Raw genomic sequence first — 18,720 nt, forward strand, 5'->3', positions numbered from 1 at the left:
GACCTGCCCCCGGAGATGTAGTGGGACGTTCAGGTGATGAGTCCGACGCCGTAGTGGCCATAGTTTCATTTGCAAGTTCATACTCCTGATTGGAGAAACTGACCAGTTTTCTCTGGTTCCTACATGATCTTCCTGAATAAAATAGAGTTTTTTTCCATACATATACATTGTTACTTTCATAGTCTATAAGATCTCGGGTCATTTTACCCCTTTTGGTGTCTATAACAAATTTCTCCATTTTGTCAAATTTCTTACTAAGCCGTCCATCCAGCTCCGCAAACTCAGAGTGGGTTTGTAACACAGCCAGGTTCTTTTGTATGCATGACATTTCGGCCTGTTTTTTTTCCACCTGTTTTTTGTTCGATGATATTAGCATGTCCATATGTTTGAATGAACATGTATTAAGAGTATCAGTCCATTCCTTTTTCAAATCATCGTCAAACAGTTCAGAGCTGGGAAATTTCTTTATCCTCAGTCCTCAAGGAATTTGTGTCAAGGATAGATATTCCGTCAAGAAATTTGTAACCCAATAAGACCTGATTTCCTTGGCCATAAGGTGTTCTAATTTCCTGAACATTGTTACAAGTGAAATTAAGTTGTCGTCGCTAGGTTGTAGCATGTGTGTTTGTACGCTCAATCTCAACGGATTGTCCGATGGCGCCGTGAGGGTCCTGCTGTATCCAGGTTCTGCTGTTGGCGTAGTGGATGTAGTAATATCCATGATGGGCTGGTTTTCTGAATAAAAATATAGCGGTCCAAACAGACTCTGCTTTGATGGAGTATGACAGCGACCTCTGAGCTGGTAAGCAATGAATGCAATATCCAAAAACAGATAGGGAAGGGGAGTTACTGCTCCAGGTGGGTCTGCTTAGTGATTAGCCTCCTCTCAGAAACCACGGGTGCTGGCAATGCATGTAGCAGAAAATAAAGAAAAATCTTGGACAGTCACACTCCGAAAAATCTCTATGTTGACTTTTATTGATAAAACCACTACACACTACAATGCAATATTGTTCACTTGGTTATCTTTAAAAAGAAACTTCAGTCCGATGTGTCAAATTGAAAATTCAGCAGCCACAAAAATAAACATACCTTTACCTGTCCAAGCATGGTCCTCACCTGGACCAATTCTTCACTGGCTTTCAGGTCCCTGGTGCTGGCAAACCCCATTCAGTACCCTAGCGGTACAAGTCAAGAGTTCTAAACATCTGTGGCATCGCTTTATTGTCGAACATGGAATTGTGGGTCCATGAAAAAGGTTGCTATTTTAGCAGTAGAGAGAATCAAGATAATTTATAGTAACGTACAGCAGATATTTGAGGTTACTATGGAATTTCCCATACCTGCAATATTCTAGTAAATAACTCTTAGAAAAATTATTACAGGTATATATACAAATGAGGGTTTGTATGTACTGAAATCAACATATTTTTGGTGTATAAAAATCAAGCTTATTTGTATGATGCAACATTTGCTTTTTAATTAATGGTAAATTATCTAAAGTACTCATGTTTTCAATGCTATCCTCCCCCTCATCTCCTACCTGCTGGGCAATAGAAGAGCTGTGAATTTCCACAGGTAGTGTGCAGCGCATTGATCCTCCCAACACTTCATGCATTTTTCTGATGCATGGGTAAAGTCAGTTTCCCTTGCTCCACACTCAAACTTTCCCACCTACTTCCACTGCTGCTGATTGCCCGCTAGCTGGAAAAATGTCCCCCTCCCTTGCAGCATTATCCATCACTGCTTCCAGTTCCAGGGCTCTGCAGACAGCAGCAGAAATCATCCTGGATCCAGGGTCTGCGGCCAGCACTTAGCATTGGTAGCTTGACATGTTCAGGCCAGATCCCTGCTCTAAACAACCTCCCTCACACCCCCTATCCTCAATAAAACAACTGACACGGTTGTGGAGTAAAATTGGCCTTACGGCCTATTTATTTAACCATTTTGTAAACTTAAAATAAATAACCATTTTAAATAACATCAGACAAACTTTTCATACTTGGTGGTCTTGGAGGCCACGACACCCAACTTGGTCACTGGGACAAAACTATTTACCTTAGGCCTCAGTCGCAAGACACCGATTCGGAGGCAGTACACATGTCCGCAGTGACCTACCACTTTTTACCCCTTTCTGGTTAACCCTCGTTAACCGGAAGGTACCAGATATACCCATTTCAAAAATGGGTACCACCCTTTTTACTCAAAACTTCCAGCCTTTTCCTCCTGTTCCAGAGACCCAACACTGCCACAGCACGCCCTCTGAATTCCCTCCTGCAATCCCAGGGCCCAGAGATCAATGCAGACAGCATTGAGGTGAACCCCATCACCCCTAAGATACTGCCAGGTATCCACTTCCAGCTCCATATGGCCAACCACTAGGCTGTCATTCCGGATAATAAATCTTCCAACCTCCTTTTTGACCTTGATTCGGGCCTTGTTCATCTTCTCTACCGACCAAGCCGTTCTGCCCACCATGTCAGACCACGCGATAACCATCCCCGGGAAGGCAGTGCGCAGCCGAAGGAAGTCATATTTCACATTCCGGATCAGCTGATGCATGGACCTGGCCCCCATATCATTCCCCCCACATGCAATACCAACACATCCGGAGCCTTATCCAGACGTGAAAACTTCTGAACTTCTGGGATGACCCTGCTCCACACCATTCCTGGTTCCCCGATCCACCGTACCTGAGCTTCCTGCCGGGAAACACCCAGCTGTCTAGCATTGGGCCAAACATCTGCCTGTTTGGTCCCCCAAAACACGTAAGAGTGACCTAGGATCCAAACTAGGCAGACCTCTTCACCTGAAAAACAACGGACACAAAACATAACGATATGCAAAACAACCCCACCCTCCTAAAACAAATACACTGACTGAGAAAAAGCAATCCAACCGTGAACCCTTACTCATGCATCAAGTGCGGGCGAATGTAGAGCCTAAACCTTTCAGAGTCCCATTGCCAAATCCACTTCACCTCATTGACACTCAGGCCCGCACACGCCGCCTCTGTGGCCGCCCCAATGCGGAATGAGTGCGAGGCATAACCCTTTGGGTTATACCCTGCCGCCACTAAACATTTTCGAAACACTGCTACGAACTGAAATCTAGACAGGGCCGACCCATCCTGGTGCATTAAAAACAAACCCCCCAGTCCAGGACGCATGGAAAGAAAGGATTCCACCGCCCGTACAGGACATATTGCCGCATATGGGATGCGAAACACCAGGAGTCGCATGCCCTTTCCCCGTTGGTCCGTCTTGGACCGCCGTACCCACATCGTGACAGACTCCACTGAACACTCCACGTTGTATACCAACAAACCCCCAAGCGCCTGCTTGGAGGAGCTGACCAGCTCACTGACACTCAACGCCCCGAAAAAGGCAAGTGCAAATGCCGCCTGGAATAATGAACACTCGTATGCCGAGCTGCACACAGCATGCAAGTGCAGAAACAAGTCCCACAACATTCCAAAAGAAACTGGCCGGCGCCCATCCTTACCCATTAACTGTCTTTTTCACCCAGAACTCCTTGGTAAAATCCCTGCACCCCTGCCACTTAAACAGGAAACCTAAGCTCGCTAGGGTCCGATCCACCACAGATATGGAGACCCCTTGTTCCATTTTCAAAGTCAGAAAATAGAGGACGGCAATACCCACGTCTTGCCCCACCGGAGAAACCCCAAGCCCATGGACAAAAGCCAGCCAGTCCCGCCATACCTTTGAGTAGGCATTCCAAGTAGCCTTACTCAACGACCGTTGAATCCACCATGCTGTGCTGTCAAAGTAATGCTCCACATCCAGTCGGGACAGGTGACCCTGTGTTGCTCCGCTGCAGGTGCCAACTCCCGGAACCTGTCCCACTGAAAACGAGACAAAGCGTCAACCAACGTGTTTTCAACCCCCGGAAGGTGCACAGCATAAATGAACACATTTAATTGTAAGCAGCAACCAACCAAATTCACCTGTCTAACAGTGTGCGTTAAAAACAGATGTTTTTTGTATGTAAATGCGCCCTTTCCAGCGCTCCTTATTGTATAGACCAGTCATAGGTAGGGGCAGTGACTTTTGTTTGTTGTATTTATGTCATTGTGGTCAGGCAGCACACTGGCACCTTTGCTTCCATGTGCTGAGTGTGCAGTGTGCTCCTGCCCCTTTAATGAGGGCTGGGCTACCTCCAGTCACCTGCCCCTTATCTATCCATCAGCAGTCAAGTGCTCCTACTTAGGAGACTTAAAATGAAATGTTATAGTTAGGACTGCAGTATACAGAGCGCCTTGATGGGGCCTGCAGCTTACACATGCATTTGCAAATGCGTGCAACTAAACCTCTGTTTTTAACGCACACTGTTAGACAGGTGAATTTGGTTGGTTGCTGATTGGTCGGTAAGTTTGAGCCTGGATATTCTATGTTTTTTGTATGTATATGCGCCCTTTCCAGCGCCTCTTATTGTATAGACCAGTCATAGGTAGGGGCAATGACTTTTGTTTGTTGTAATTGTAAGCAGGGCAGTACCAAATGACGCAGTAACCGTACCACCGGCTGCGAGGCAGCCGAAATACGGTTCACCACCTGGACAACGCCCATGTTGTCACAATTGAAGCAAACCTCCACGTTCCCGGAAGGAATCATCCCACAGTTCCAGTGCTACCACAATCGGGAAAAGCTCCAGGAGTACCAAGTTCTTCAAGAACCCGCCTCTTCCCACTCCTTAGGCTAAGGTGTAGTGCTCCATCGCCCCTGGCAGAAAGCCCCATACCCAGTGGACCCAGCCGCATCTGTAAACAATTCCAAGTCGAAATTACTGATGGGTCCAGACATCCACAACACTCGCCCATTGAAAGACTCCAAAAAATCATGCCACACCCTCAAGTCTCCCCTGTGATCCCCATTCAAACTCACAAAATGGGTCGGCGTCCAAACACCAGCCGTCGCCGCGGACAGCCTGCGGTAAAAAACCCTGCCCATGGAAATTATTCTGCAAGTGAAATTCAACTTGCCCAGTAACCACTGCAACTGGCGCAGCTGGATCTTCCGCTGACCAATAACCCCCCGCACCTCTGCCTTCAGCGCCTCCAACTTGTCTTCAGCCAGTCGACATTACATTCACAGAGAGTCCAACACAATGCCCAAGGAGGCAATGGAGGCCGTAGGGCCCTCAGTCTTCTCAGGGGCCAGCGGGACCCCAAAACGGTCCGCCACATACTGCAAAGTACCCAAAAGCACGGAGCAGACGTTAGACTCCGAGGGGCCCACGCATAAGAAATCATCCAGGTAATGGATGATCGAACTAAGCCCAGAGACATCCCGAACCACTCATTCCAAAAAGGAACTGAAGGTCTCGAACAACGCACAAGAGATCGAACAACCTATGGGCAAGCAGCGGTCCACATAGTATGCCCCCTCCCAAGTGCATCCCAACAACCTAAAGCTGTCCGGGTGAACAGGTAGCAACCTGACCACATCTGCGCACCCACGCCACCGCCGCATCAAAAGAAGTGTATGTCACTGCACACTCCTCCGGTGCAATTGCGTCATTAACCGATCCACCTTTCGGAAAAGAAAGGTGATGGATCAGTCGAAACTTGTTTGGCTTCTTCTTTGGGACCACCCCCAAGGGAGAAACCAGCAAGTCCCATAACGGCCCCGCCGCAAAGGGGCCAGCCATCCGTTCCAAGTGTACTTCTTTTGACAGTTTCTCCGAAACCACAGATGGCTGTAACAAGGCAGACCACAGATTCTTAGCCTCTGGGGGAACAGCAGAGAGCGAACAGGGGGAATGAAAACCGTTAGCAAAACCTGTCTCCAGCAACCTAGCAGCACATCTATCGGGATATCTATTGAGAAAGGGCCGCATCCTTTTCACTCGAACCGGGGTCGTCCCTCTTACCAGAAGGCTTGACTCTTACCCCGCTTGAAACATTGCTTAAAGCGACAGTTTGCGCCATACTTGCATGTCCCGTCATTAAACCGCCAGCAGTAGCCCCAACGTTTTTCGCTCGGTTGTCCCGAGGCACCTCTGACCCCCCCCCCTGAAAAAACTGATTGGGAGCCCACGCCGCTGTCATCAGCATCATTCACCAGTTGATGTCCTTATGATCCCATCGTAGCGCAGGTCTAATGGCCATCTGTTGTCGGAACTGCTCGTCATAACGGAGTCACGCCACTCCTCCTTACATCCGATGAGCCTCACTAATGGCATCTGTGACGGTATCGGTATGATATCCCCGTCAACGTTCCCTTCTTCCCATAACGAAAATCACCCCAATATTCCACGAGGAGGGATATCCCTGGAATCGCCCAGAAAGCCACACATGAGACCAGCTTACTGCTTGAACAACACAGACTTTAATGTTATAACACACAGCTTATATGTAATTTCCAAAACTGTTACAATGACAAATCTCCGCCCCCCTCACACTGGGGCTTCCATACAGATTATAGGCAGACACGACGGGGCCGATGCTGAAAACACATTTTCTTTAGACAATGACATCAATGACGCTGAGCACTAGCTGTACTGAATACATCAACCAGACCGCTCGACCCCGCATATAGAGAGATAATTACCACAATGAAGCAATCAGAATAATTAACCCAAGCCACTTAAACCCAGCTCTCCTTCACACAACACAATAGATCAATTAACCTTTAGAAATAGTGAGGGGACATTAGCACATCAATAACCTGGCTAGCAGGGAGCAGTAAACTGAGACATATAGGCAAATGTATCACAATGGCCCCCCTTTTGCTCCCTGCTCCGGCAAACCCGGTTGGACCTTCCCTGGTCCAGTAGGGTTGACGGGTTCAGAGCTATTAGTCAGAGGTTAACTCCGTTTGGCATGACTGACCTCCCTTGGCAACTGCTTCAGACTCAGGTATGTCACCGGGTCGTCAGATCACACGCCGGTCAGTCCCCAAGTCTTTGTGCGATCTGCAAAGTCACCAGAAGTCAGTGTGAAGACAGCGAATGGGTCTGTGCGCCGCCGTCTAGGTGTCCCGCTATGGGAGGGGGCAGGTTATGGCTCTGAAGTGACAATCCCAGGAGATTCATAAAAAGAAAAAGTTATATTTGTTGAAATGCTGTAGCACTGGTGCTCAGAGTCCGGGGGGGGGGGGGGGGGGGGGGAATCAGAGCCCCATAAGGTCAGCCACCCCCTGCTCCCTCCGCAGCCGCCGGTTCTCCTCTTGGAGCTTCTCCAGCTCCATCTCCAGTTCATGCTGCTGTGACCTCAGGTGGTTGTTCTCCTCCTCCATGCGGCTTATGCACTCCTCCAGCTCTATGTACTCACGGATCAGCTCCTGCTTGCTCATGTCCTGCAGGCTCTCCACGTGGTCCTTCATCATCAGGAACTGGGTGGTGGTGTAAGGGGCCACCGGTGGGCCCTTGGCGAACATCTCGGCACGCATCTGGGACGCCCGCTGCGACTCCCTCTCCTCCAGTCGCTTCTTCTCCTCCCAGGTCAGCTTATTATACGGCTTCCAGGACCTCTTCTTCTTGAAGGGTGGCCGGCGGTGCCTCTTTCTGCCCAGCTCCCTCCAGGGCCCCTCCGGCTCAGGGCTGTCGCCCATGACCAGCTGACAATGGTGTTCCCTGTTGTCCGTAATAACAGATTGTACCATGAGGGCTTCGTAAGGGGTGCCCAATGGTTCTTCCTGACCCAGCTCCTTTGGATCCCAAGCCGAGTCTACACAATGGGCTGCTGCTGGTGGGCGGTACCCAGGTTGAGACCAATTTGACCTGGTGTTGTCATTCATGGGGCAATTCTGCTTGAAGTGACCCAGCTGTTTGCACCGGAAGCAGCGTTGTTCGTTGCCCTCCTGGCGATGATAGCGAGGGCTAGATGTCACCGGTCTGTTAGGAGGTTGGTATCTAGCGGTTGGTGGGTGTGAGGGCACCGTTTGTGGTGGAGGTTGTTCCTGTGGTGTGACCTGGTTCGTCTTGCGAGTATCTGCATATTCATCCGCCAACTTCGCGGCCTCTGGTAGAGTCATGGGCCTGCGATCTCTCACCCAATCCTTGACGTCCGTCTGGATGTGATTGTAAAATTGCTCCAGGAGCATTAGTTGCAAAATGTCCTCTGCGGTGGTGGCCTGGCTGCTGTTAGCCCAGTTAGAGGCCGACCGGGACAATTGGCATGCCCATTCCGCATAAGAGTCTTTCGTGGTTTTGCGTGAGTCCCTGAACTTCTGTCGGTGGGACTCTGGGGTTACTGCATAACGAGCCAGGAGCACTTCTTTAACCCGGGCGTAGCTATGAATATCCTGATCTGGCACGGTCCGGAAAGCATCAGAAGCTTTGCCTGACAGTTTGCCTGACAATATTGCAACCCAGTCTCCTCTAGCTATTCGGTGCAGGTTACATTGTCGCTCAAAATCCGCCAGGAAGTTATCAATCTCACAGTCCTTTTCATCAAAAGCTTTAAAAGCGCTAAACGGAATCTTCCTTGCGTCTGCTGTGCTGTACTCACTGTTCGTAGAAGGTGCGGCTGCTTGTTGGACTGCTGCCAGTTTTAACTGTAGCTCTGCGTCCCTTATTTGTTTATCCTTCTGTAGCTCTGCGTTTACTAACATGTCCATCACTTTCAGTACCACATCTGGTGTTGGGTTCGGGCCGAACCACGCTAGCTTCTCTCTCATTAGCTTGTTGGCTGGCGATTCCTCCTCCTGAATCACTGGTGTCTCCATCTCTTGTACTGCTGGCGTTGCTGCAATCCCGTCCTCCTGGTCTAGCTCCATTGATTCTGCTATGATGACCCGCTTGGTTTTGTTGCTAGCAATCCTTCCACGAACTTCCAGTAGTTCTTCCAGTGTCTGCTTGGAATCCGGGTGTGAAGGGGAATAGAAGGGAAAAATCCCACTGCTGCCAACCAATTTGTGACGGTATCGGTATGATATCCCCGTCAACGTTCCCTTCTTCCCATAACGAAAATCACCCCAATATTCCACGAGGAGGGATATCCCTGGAATCGCCCAGAAAGCCACACATGAGACCAGCTTACTGCTTGAACAACACAGACTTTAATGTTATAACACACAGCTTATATGTCATTTCCAAAACTGTTACAATGACAAATCTCCGCCCCCCTCACACTGGGGCTTCCATACAGATTATAGGCAGACACGACGGGGCCGATGCTGAAAACACATTTTCTTTAGACAATGACATCAATGACGCTGAGCACTAGCTGTACTGAATACATCAACCAGACCGCTCGACCCTGCATATAGAGAGATAATTACCACAATGAAGCAATCAGAATAATTAACCCAAGCCACTTAAACCCAGCTCTCCTTCACACAACACAATAGATCAATTAACCTTTAGAAATAGTGAGGGGACATTAGCACATCAATAACCTGGCTAGCAGGGAGCAGTAAACTGAGACATATAGGCAAATGTATCACATCATCCAAGTAGATGAACAACGCCGAACAATTTTCCGGGGCCTTCTCCCCTATCACACACACAAGGATTGTGAAAGCCTGCATCCAGTTGGCGAGTGTGCGAGGAATCAACCGATACCGGCGTTTTTCCTCATCCTCCTTAATACTCTCCTCTGGCTTCACTCTATCCAGATTAAATTTCCCTAGAGGCAGTAGAGTAAATATCTCCACATACTCACCCTTCCAAATCTTCTCTTTGAGGTTCGCCTTGAGGTGCGCTCTTATGGACGCCTCAAAACAAATATACATCTCGTTCTTCGCTGCATCCGCCAGCCTAACTGAATCCTTCATCTTTTCCACCGCTGTCTCCTTGCTTCCTGTCGCCAGAGCATCCCCCGTCCCTACTGCAGGTGTTACTCCACCCTGGCCAGTTGATGCCACCACAGCCCCGCTGGCTGCCGCCAGAACAGCAGGTACGGCCACCGCTGGTGTAGAACCACCCTGCAGAACCCACGCCGGCGATGCGGTGTTGTCGCTGCCCGTCTCAAACCGCCTGACCAGCTCCTTAAGCCCAGCCAGTAAGTCCTGATTCCTCCCCCCCAGTCCCTGTACTCGATGGGGACGAAGCGCACTGCCCCGCAATAGTCCCCGAGTCACCCGGCCCGGATGTCCTACAGCTGACACTGCGCTTCTCCCAGCCCTTCCACCGGGCACGATCGGACCCCTGGCCGCTTCAGCTGCCTGGCCACTAGCCTGCGAACTTGGTCCTCCACGCTGGGCCGCCCGACTGCACCAACCCCCTACCACAGTCCCGGCCACATCGTCCAGGCATCTGCAATGGGTGGGGGGGAGGAGCCAAGGGACGCGCTCATCTCCCCCACCATGGAGCTCTGTCCCCGGCGCAGATTTCTCCCGGCTTCCCTCATGGCATCAAGCACCGATCGGCATGGAGAGGGGGCCGGAGGGCCCCTGTTGGGTCTCCGAGGTGGACGCTCAGCTCCATGTGCGGCATCTGGACTGTAGCGCTCCAGCGGCTTGGACCGCCAAGCATGTGGTGTCCCCTGCCCCCCCGCAGTGGGGGCCGCGTCTTGTTCCTCCAGCACGTCTGCAACCTGCTCCTGCAGCCAGTCCCCTCCCTGTGCAGACACCGCCGCTCGGAGCTGTGACAACAGCTCGGCTACCACTGCCATATTGCTACCAAGCCCAGGAGCCCTGATCAGGGAAGCTTCTCCCAACGTGTGTAATGGAAGAATGACATGCGTCACTTCCTGGGAAAATGCTGGGAAACCACCTCCAACCCCCCAAGGCCACCCCCTTTTGTTAAAGGGGACCTAACTTCTATTCTATCTGACTATCCCACCCTGTCATGCCGTCCCTCCGCCTATTCTGTCCCTTCTTTTGCTTCGGGACTTACTTTATATGCTCTATTGCTGGCAGGGAACATCAGCCAGTCTCAGTGCTAATCTAAACTTTGTAGCCGATGTACATAGCCCTGTCCCCTGCTGTGTTGGAGCCTAGGCACCGTCAGGTGACACTCCGTCTTACTTCTTTCACAATCCCCTATGCTGATAGACATCCCTTCTCACCTTCCACAAACCCCCTACTGTTACAGCTCCACAGTCCAACACATCATTGATCTTCAGGGTCTGCTGTTACAAATTTACAGTCCCCACTGTTCCCAGTCACCAGCCCACAGTTCCCTGACATCCTGCCACATCTCCCCACTGATAGCCATCCCTTTTTGGGCACTCCAGTAAAACCTAAAGATGGTCACACAATTCAGGTTAAATTGTTCTTGCCTTCCAACATCTACTCCTGCACATGTTGCCTACCTTCATACTCTACTCCTGCTCAAATTGTGTTCCATTATACCCTGTACACTCATCTCCTGCACATACGGCCTACCCCAATACCCTCCATATTCCTCTTCTGTCAATACTGCCTGTCATCATACCCTCCACACTATCCTGCACACACTGTCATTCCCTCCACACTCTTTTCCTGCACTGCCTACATCCCTAATGCTCAGCTCTCCTCTTCTGCGCATACTTCCTGCCATCATGTCGTATAACGCTTCTATCCTGGCACATGCTGTGTACTGTGATAATCTTTACACTCAACATTACTTCTGTTATCCCTAACCTTGCCTGTTCTAAACAGGCACACTTTTGCCAGTTACACATTACATATAAAGGATTTTTATGAAAATGTTCTACGAGTGACTTATTCCTCTTTCAGCTTCCCAAGCCGCTTTGTGATTGGTCGTTCCCGAGGAGAGGCAGCAGCTGAGCGTCGGAAGGAAGAGCTAAATGGATATGTCTGGCATTTGATCCATGCTGCTGCTCAGGTAGCTGAGGTGAGGAGAAATGGCTTGATATTTGCATGCCACATTATTGAGTTTAATATTTTAATATTTTAATATTTAAGTGAGTTGTTTACTAGTAAAAAAAAAAACACAGCATATACTGTGTGAGTGCATGTCATGGTCTGTTCTGATACATGCCAAATTAATTTTAGACCTCTCTAACGTCACATTGCCCACTCTTATAGCTAACCCAATACACTAATCTGGAAGCTGATATCACCCCAGATGAATTGCTCCACACTGTGGTTTACTTCAGTCAGGTAAAACTCCTGGAACTGATGGGCTCCCAGCTGAATATTAAAAACATTATGCTGATATTCTTGTTCTCTGTTTACATAAGACATTGTCGCATGCCTTCAAAATCAAGGCCCTCCCCCCATTCCATGATGGAAGCTGTCATTGTGGCAATACCCAAACCTGGGAAAGATCCCGATAAGTGCAACTCCTCCTGATTAATTTCCCTCCTGAACGTGGATGCAAAAATCTTGGCAAAGGTCTTGGCTGGGAGAGTTATTTCTGTTTTTATTGATCTGGTCCACAAAGAGCATTCAGGGTTTATCCTGGGTAAAGGCACTCCCATCAACCTCCGTCGCTTATTCAGCATGATTTTATTGGTACTAGGGTATTGCTTTTTTTAGACGCTAAGAAAGCGTTTAATTTGGTGGAGTGGCCATAACTCTGAGAAACTTTAACTAAATTTGACTTGGGGCCTATATTTATAACATGGATATGGCTCCTATGCACAGCTTTCACAGCTAAAGTGTTTGCCAATAATATACTTTCAATTCCCTTATCTTTCATAGAGGCAGGAGACAGGGCTCTATGAAGCCCTCCCTTCGGGTCTCTTTGCTTTGGCTATGGAACCCGTGGCAACACTTATTCACAACAACCTGAATATTTATGACCTGCGGGTAGGTTCACTAGAGGACAAGTTGTCAGTGTAGGCTGATGATGCGTCGTCGTATTTAAACAATGCTCAGTCCTCTTTGATGGCCCTCTTGCAGGCCTTTTTTTTAATTGATATTATTATCGGACAAAAAGAATTACAAACAGTGTCAAAAGCAGTTCACATAAGACACATCAACAGTGGATATACAAAATGCTGGCACTAAGGCCAATATTGTCTATACAGATATTAAGCTTTACATGTATGTCTCCATAGAAAACAGATTAGACACCTTATCACTCAGTGTATTTCTAACACATAGCATGTACATAGCAAAATAAGACCTCAAAGTACATTCTGCTACTCCTCCTGAGTATGGCGATACCACATGTGTGAGACTTTTTCCCAGCCTAGCCACATAGAGAAGCCAAATATCCAAGGAGATGTTCTAGGGTGTCAAGGAAGCATGAATCAGACGTACAAAACAGATAAATGAATAAGAAGATTTTATTGGAAACCAAACAGCAAGGTCAAAGTCCACACTGACGGTCGGAAAAGCCAGAAGAGTCGTCCAACAGTGCCAGGGTCGATAGCCAGGGATGAGAGTCAGCCAAGCCGGAGTCTGTAGCCAGAGATGGGGTGAAACGAAGCCGGGGATCAGGAACCAGAAGGAACGTCCGTAGCCGGCCCGGTGACCAGGAGCAGGCAGCACGATCACAGAAGGGGAGTCAGACAAAAGGCCCAAGCGAGGAAATGCTGCAGCTGCCGTCATATATATATATGCTGAGCAGCCAGCTCCTCCCAGTGGGAAGGAGGAGCCGCAGGGTGTGACAGGTTACAAGAACCCCATGAAGCAAGATGGCTGCTAGCACCGGTCAGTGATGAGAAGCCTTCAAAGAGGTAAGACCATGACAGTACCACCCCCTCAAGGGCCCCTCCTCCGCGGCGCAAAATACGGCTTCTGGGCAAAGGGCACGTGGAAGGCTCGGAGGAGGACAGGAGCATGGACATCTGCGGAAGGAACCCAGGAACGCTCCTCTGGACCTTACCCATGCCAGTGGACCAAGAACTGCAACCGGCCACGGACCAAGCGTGAGTCCAGGATATCGCTCACCTCGTATTCTTCATGATCGCCCACCTGGACAGGACGAGGCCGAGGAACCGAGGAGGTGAAACGATTGCATATTAGTGGTTTCAACAGGGAAACGTGAAACACATTGGAAACCCACATACCAGGTGGAAGCGCGAGAGCATAGGCAACTGGGTTCACCCTGCGGAGCACACGGAAGGGACCAACAAAGCGAGGAGCCAGCTTAGGAGTGGGCACTCGGAGGTTGAGATTGCGAGTGGACAACCATACACGATCTCCGACCTGGTAGGAAGGAGCAGGCAACCGTCTGCGATCAGCCTGGAGCTTCTGGCGCTGCGCAGAGACCCTGAGGGACCTCTGGATCTGTACCCATGAAGCACGTAGGGCAGAAAGGTGGTTCTCCACAGCCGGAACATCTTGGGGAGAGAATGACTCCGGTAATACCGCAGGTTGGAACCCATAATTGGCCATGAAGGGAGACATCCTAGAGGAAGAGTTAACCGCCGTGTTCCTGGCAAACTCAGCCCATGGCAGAAGGTCAACCCAATTGTCCTGATGATCGGAGACATGGCAACGAAGAAATTGCTCCAGGGCTTGATTGGATCGCTCTGCGGCCCCATTGGACTGAGGGTGGTAAGCCGAAGAGAAGGAGAGTCGAAAAGCACGCCAGAACCTGGACACAAACTGACTCCCTCGATCTGAAACTATCTCTTTAGGCAAACCGTGCAACCGAAAGACCTCCCTGGCGAAAACCATGGCCAACTCCTGTGCAGTGGGTACCTTCTTGAATGGAACACAGTGGCACATTTTGGAGAACCGATCCACAATCATGAGAATGACCGTATGGCCTCAGCACACAGGAAGGTCCACAATGAAGTCCATCCCCAGGTGTGACCATGGGCGCTCCCCATTGGTAATGGGTTGTAGAAGTCCCAACGGAAGATGCCGAGGGGATTTATTCTGGGCACAAACAGAGCATGCCGCTACATATGCGGCAATGTCGGACCGTAGAGAAGGCCACCAGAACAAGCGTGAGACAGCCCAGGACAGCTGATTCTTTCCAGGATGACCCGCTGTCTTGGAGTTATGGTAGGTTCGCAACAGCCGGGTGCCCAACTCCTCAGGCACAAAGCACCTACCATTGGGTCTCCCAGAGGGAGCACCAGATTGAGCCGCCAGAGTCTGCTCTCCAAGGGGAGAGGTCAAGCTAGTGCGGATGGCGGCCAGGATCTGATTTGGAGGTATGACCAAAGTCGGTATCGAATCCTCTTTGGACAGCTCGGAGTATTGACGTGATAAGGCATGCGCCCTGACGTTCCTGGAACCGGGTAAGTAGGAGACCACGTAATTAAAGCGCGACAGGAACAGAGCCCATCTAGCCTGACGGGGTGTCAATCTCTTGGCCTCCGAAAGGTACGTCAGATTCTTGTGGTCCATCAGGATGAGAACCGGAACCACAGAACCCTCGAGCAAGTGCCTCCATTCTTTGAGAGCCTGCACGATAGCTAACAGCTCTCTGTCACCAATCTGGTAGTTGCATTCCGCGGGAGACAGTTTCCTGGAGTAGAACCCACAGGGAAGCAGAGGTCCCTCTGGTGTCCGACGCTGAGACAGAAGGGCGCCTACTCCCATCTCAGACGCATCCACCTCAAGGACGAAGGGCAACCCAGGATTGGTATGAGACAGTATTGGAGCTGAAGCAAAGGCTGATTTTAGAGCCTCAAAAGCCAGGATGGCCTCGGCCGGCCAATCATGGGAATTACTGCCCTTCCTGGTCAGTTCCGTGAGAGGCTTGGCCAGCATGGAGAAGTCCCTGATGAACTTCCGATAATAATTGGCGAAGCCCAAATAGCGCTGCAGGGAACGAAGACCAGTGGGCTGTGGCCACTGTAGGACTGCCGAAACCTTCTCAGGGTCCATGGAAAACCCCTCCACGGAAATGATGTAACCTAAGAAGGTTACCTGGGATCGGTGAAATTTGCATTTCTCAAGCTTACAGAAAAGCTTGTTCTCTCGTAACCGTTGCAACACTCGCTTGACGTCCAGAATGTGGACCTCCATGGATTCAGAATATACCAAGATATCGTCCAAGTAGACCACTACACACTGCTGCAACAGGTCACGAAAAACATCATTGATAAACTCCTGAAAGACTGCGGGCGCATTGCACAACCCAAAGGGCATAACCAGGGATTCGTAATGACGGGTCCTGGTGTTGAACGCGGTCATCCACTCATCACCCTCCCTGATCCTTTCAAGGTTATACGCAGCCCTCAGGTCGAGTTTGGTAAAGACCGTTGCCCCCTTGAGACGGTCGAACAACTCGGAAATCAACGGAATCGGGTATGCATTCTTAATCGCGATGCAAGGCCTCAATTCTCCGCCCTTCTTCTTTACAAAGAAAAATCCAGCCCCCGCTGAGGAAGAGGATTTGCGAATGTGCCCCCGTGAAAGCGCCTCCCTCACGTACTCCTCCATGGATTCATTCTCAGCAACCGACAGTGGATATACCCTGCCACGAGGAGGAATGGCACCAGGTTGTAAATCTATGGCACAATCGTATGGGCGGTGCGGAGGCAGGGCAACAGCGCGCACCTTATCGAAAACATCCAGATACTCCCTGTATTCAGAGGGCAACACGGAGTCTGAGGAGGCACACAACACCTTGATGGGCCATGGATGCAACTAGCCTAACACTGTGGAGACCACGAGAGGATGTCAGCCGATCTCCAATCGAAAGTCGGATTATGCCTCTGGAGCCAGGGGTACCCCAAGACCACCGAGTAGTGAGGAGACGAAATGACCTGAAGACAGACCGACTCCCTGTGAACGGCCCCAATGGCTATCTCAACTGGAATGGTCTCATGAGTCACCTGCGGCGGCTGAAGGGGTCTGCCGTCAATCGCCTCAAGAACCAGCGGAGAAACTCGAGCCTGTAGAGGAATGGAGTTTGCGGCAGAAAATCTACTGTCGATGAAAAGACCACCAGCACCAGAATCCACCAACGCCTGGGCCGTCACCGAGCCCCCGGCCCAGGAGAGGACAACGGTGAGCAGTGGCTTATAAGCACGGGAAACCGAGGACGATGAAACTCCACCCAAGATCTGTCCCTGACAGGATCTCAGGTGCAAGCGTTTCCCGGACGGTTCGGACATGACAACCGAAAATGCCCACTGAGGCCGCAGTACATGCAACGACCCTCATGTCTCCGAAGAGCCCTCTCCCCCTCAGACAGGCGAGCAAACCCCAGCTGCATGGGTTCACCCCCAGGCACGTCAACCCCAGGAGGCGTGGGAGGAGAGGGAGGCACAGGTGGGACAGCAAACGTAGGCGCCAATGTGTTGGAAGGCCTCCGCAGGCTCTCCTTAAAGGAATGACTAAACAAGTAAAAAAGGCGCAAAACACAGGTACCTCGAGTAGTGGTACCCAATAGTCCAAGGGCAAAGGTAAGAAGGTGTGTATATACACATATATATGCACACATAAAACTATATGGCAGGGTATCAGTCAGGGCAGCCACCAAGAAAACCAAAAGCCGGATATCCAGTTGATAGGGCGACTCACCCCTTGCCATCTCTTGCCTAGTTATCCAGACTCCCTCCTTCAGGAAATGCGATGCCTGGAACCGCCCCTGTTCTACTAGTTTACTAAATGGTCCTTTCGTCCATTCTATTTTAAACTGCGGGTTTCCCAAGATTGGAAAGAGCGGTGAGTCCTCTGTTGACAGTATACCCCTAACAAATAACTTGTGTGCAACCATAAGTGTGGGGCCTATCAACGGATGTTTCTTAACATTTGTTGGGAGCCCCCGATAGCACCATGCCGCCCGCTGCAGCATACTACCGCATTGATCTTGTTCTAGTCCTATCCACAACTTTTCTTCGGAGTGTCTGCTCCAGTCAATCAGTAGACACAATAACGCCGCTTGGTAATATCTGTAGATGTCTGGGGCTGACATTCCTCCGTCCCGCTTGGCCAGAGATATTATACTAGCCTTGATTCTTGGACGTTTGTTTGCCCAAATGAACCTATTGATAAGAGATTGTACTTGTCTAAAAAAGAATTTCGGTATTGCGATCGGTAGGGTCTGGAAGAGGTACAGAAATTTAGGTAGTATACTCATTTTGATGATGCTGGATCTCCCAAACCACGAATGGAACCCCTTCTGCCATCCGTCCAGGAGGACCCGTGTTTTAGATAATAGGGGTAAAAAATTAAGTTGAAAAACTTGTGTTAAATCCGATGGGATAGAGGTGCCCAGATACGTAAGAGAGGTATCTGACCATCTAAATCCAAACCTGGATTTCAGTATCCTCAGTTCTCTTCCCGGTATCGCCACTCCCATCGCCTCCGATTTGTCATAGTTAATCTTAAAATTTGACAGTTCTCCATACGCCATTAATTCTTGTATCAAATTAGGAAGGGATTCCATCGGGCTGGTCAAACTAAACATCATGTCATCTGCATAAGCCGATATTTTATATTCTGCCCCTCCCAGAACCACCCCCTTAACACCGGGATTCAGCCGTATCCTACTCAGCAGGGGTTCCACAGTTAGAGCAAACAAAAGCGGTGACAGCGGGCATCCCTGCCTTGTCCCATTAGAAAGTTTAAAAGGGGGTGAGAGTATTCCATTTACTCTAATCTGGGCTGCTGGGTGTGTGTAGTTACTTGCAATCCATTGCAACATCCTCCTACCGAACCCGAATGTTTTTTCTATATATATATATTTTATCTCTTGTTTTTTTTATAATGGAGTATATGGTAACCTTAGAGGTAGTATGATCTTATGCCCAGCCCTTCTGCCCCCCCTTCTCCTTTTTTTTTTTTCTTCTCTATTTTTGTCCGTGCGTTTTTTCTCTATTTTTATCCCTGCGGTTTTTTTTTTTTTTTTTTTTCACCCCATGTCCATAAATATTGCTCCTAATTTATAGCTCACCTACATAGTATTTATCTAGTTGATTAACTAATTAATTAATTAATGGATTTA

The 18,720-nt window shown here is 49.6% G+C and overlaps 1 protein-coding gene across 1 annotated transcript in view; it reads left to right on the top strand.

Annotated features, from left to right (window-relative positions):
• Positions 1 to 18,720, top strand: part of PIK3C2B (phosphatidylinositol-4-phosphate 3-kinase catalytic subunit type 2 beta) — a 1,746,470-nt gene that overhangs the window by 1,545,979 nt on the left and 181,771 nt on the right. Inside the window, 1 exon segment of the mRNA XM_040339537.1 lies at positions 11,628 to 11,745. Within this exon segment, the coding sequence (XP_040195471.1) occupies positions 11,628 to 11,745 (118 nt within the window).

Source organism: Rana temporaria, chromosome 2 (assembly GCF_905171775.1).
Source record: "Rana temporaria chromosome 2, aRanTem1.1, whole genome shotgun sequence".
Taxonomy (NCBI): Eukaryota; Metazoa; Chordata; class Amphibia; order Anura; family Ranidae; genus Rana; species Rana temporaria.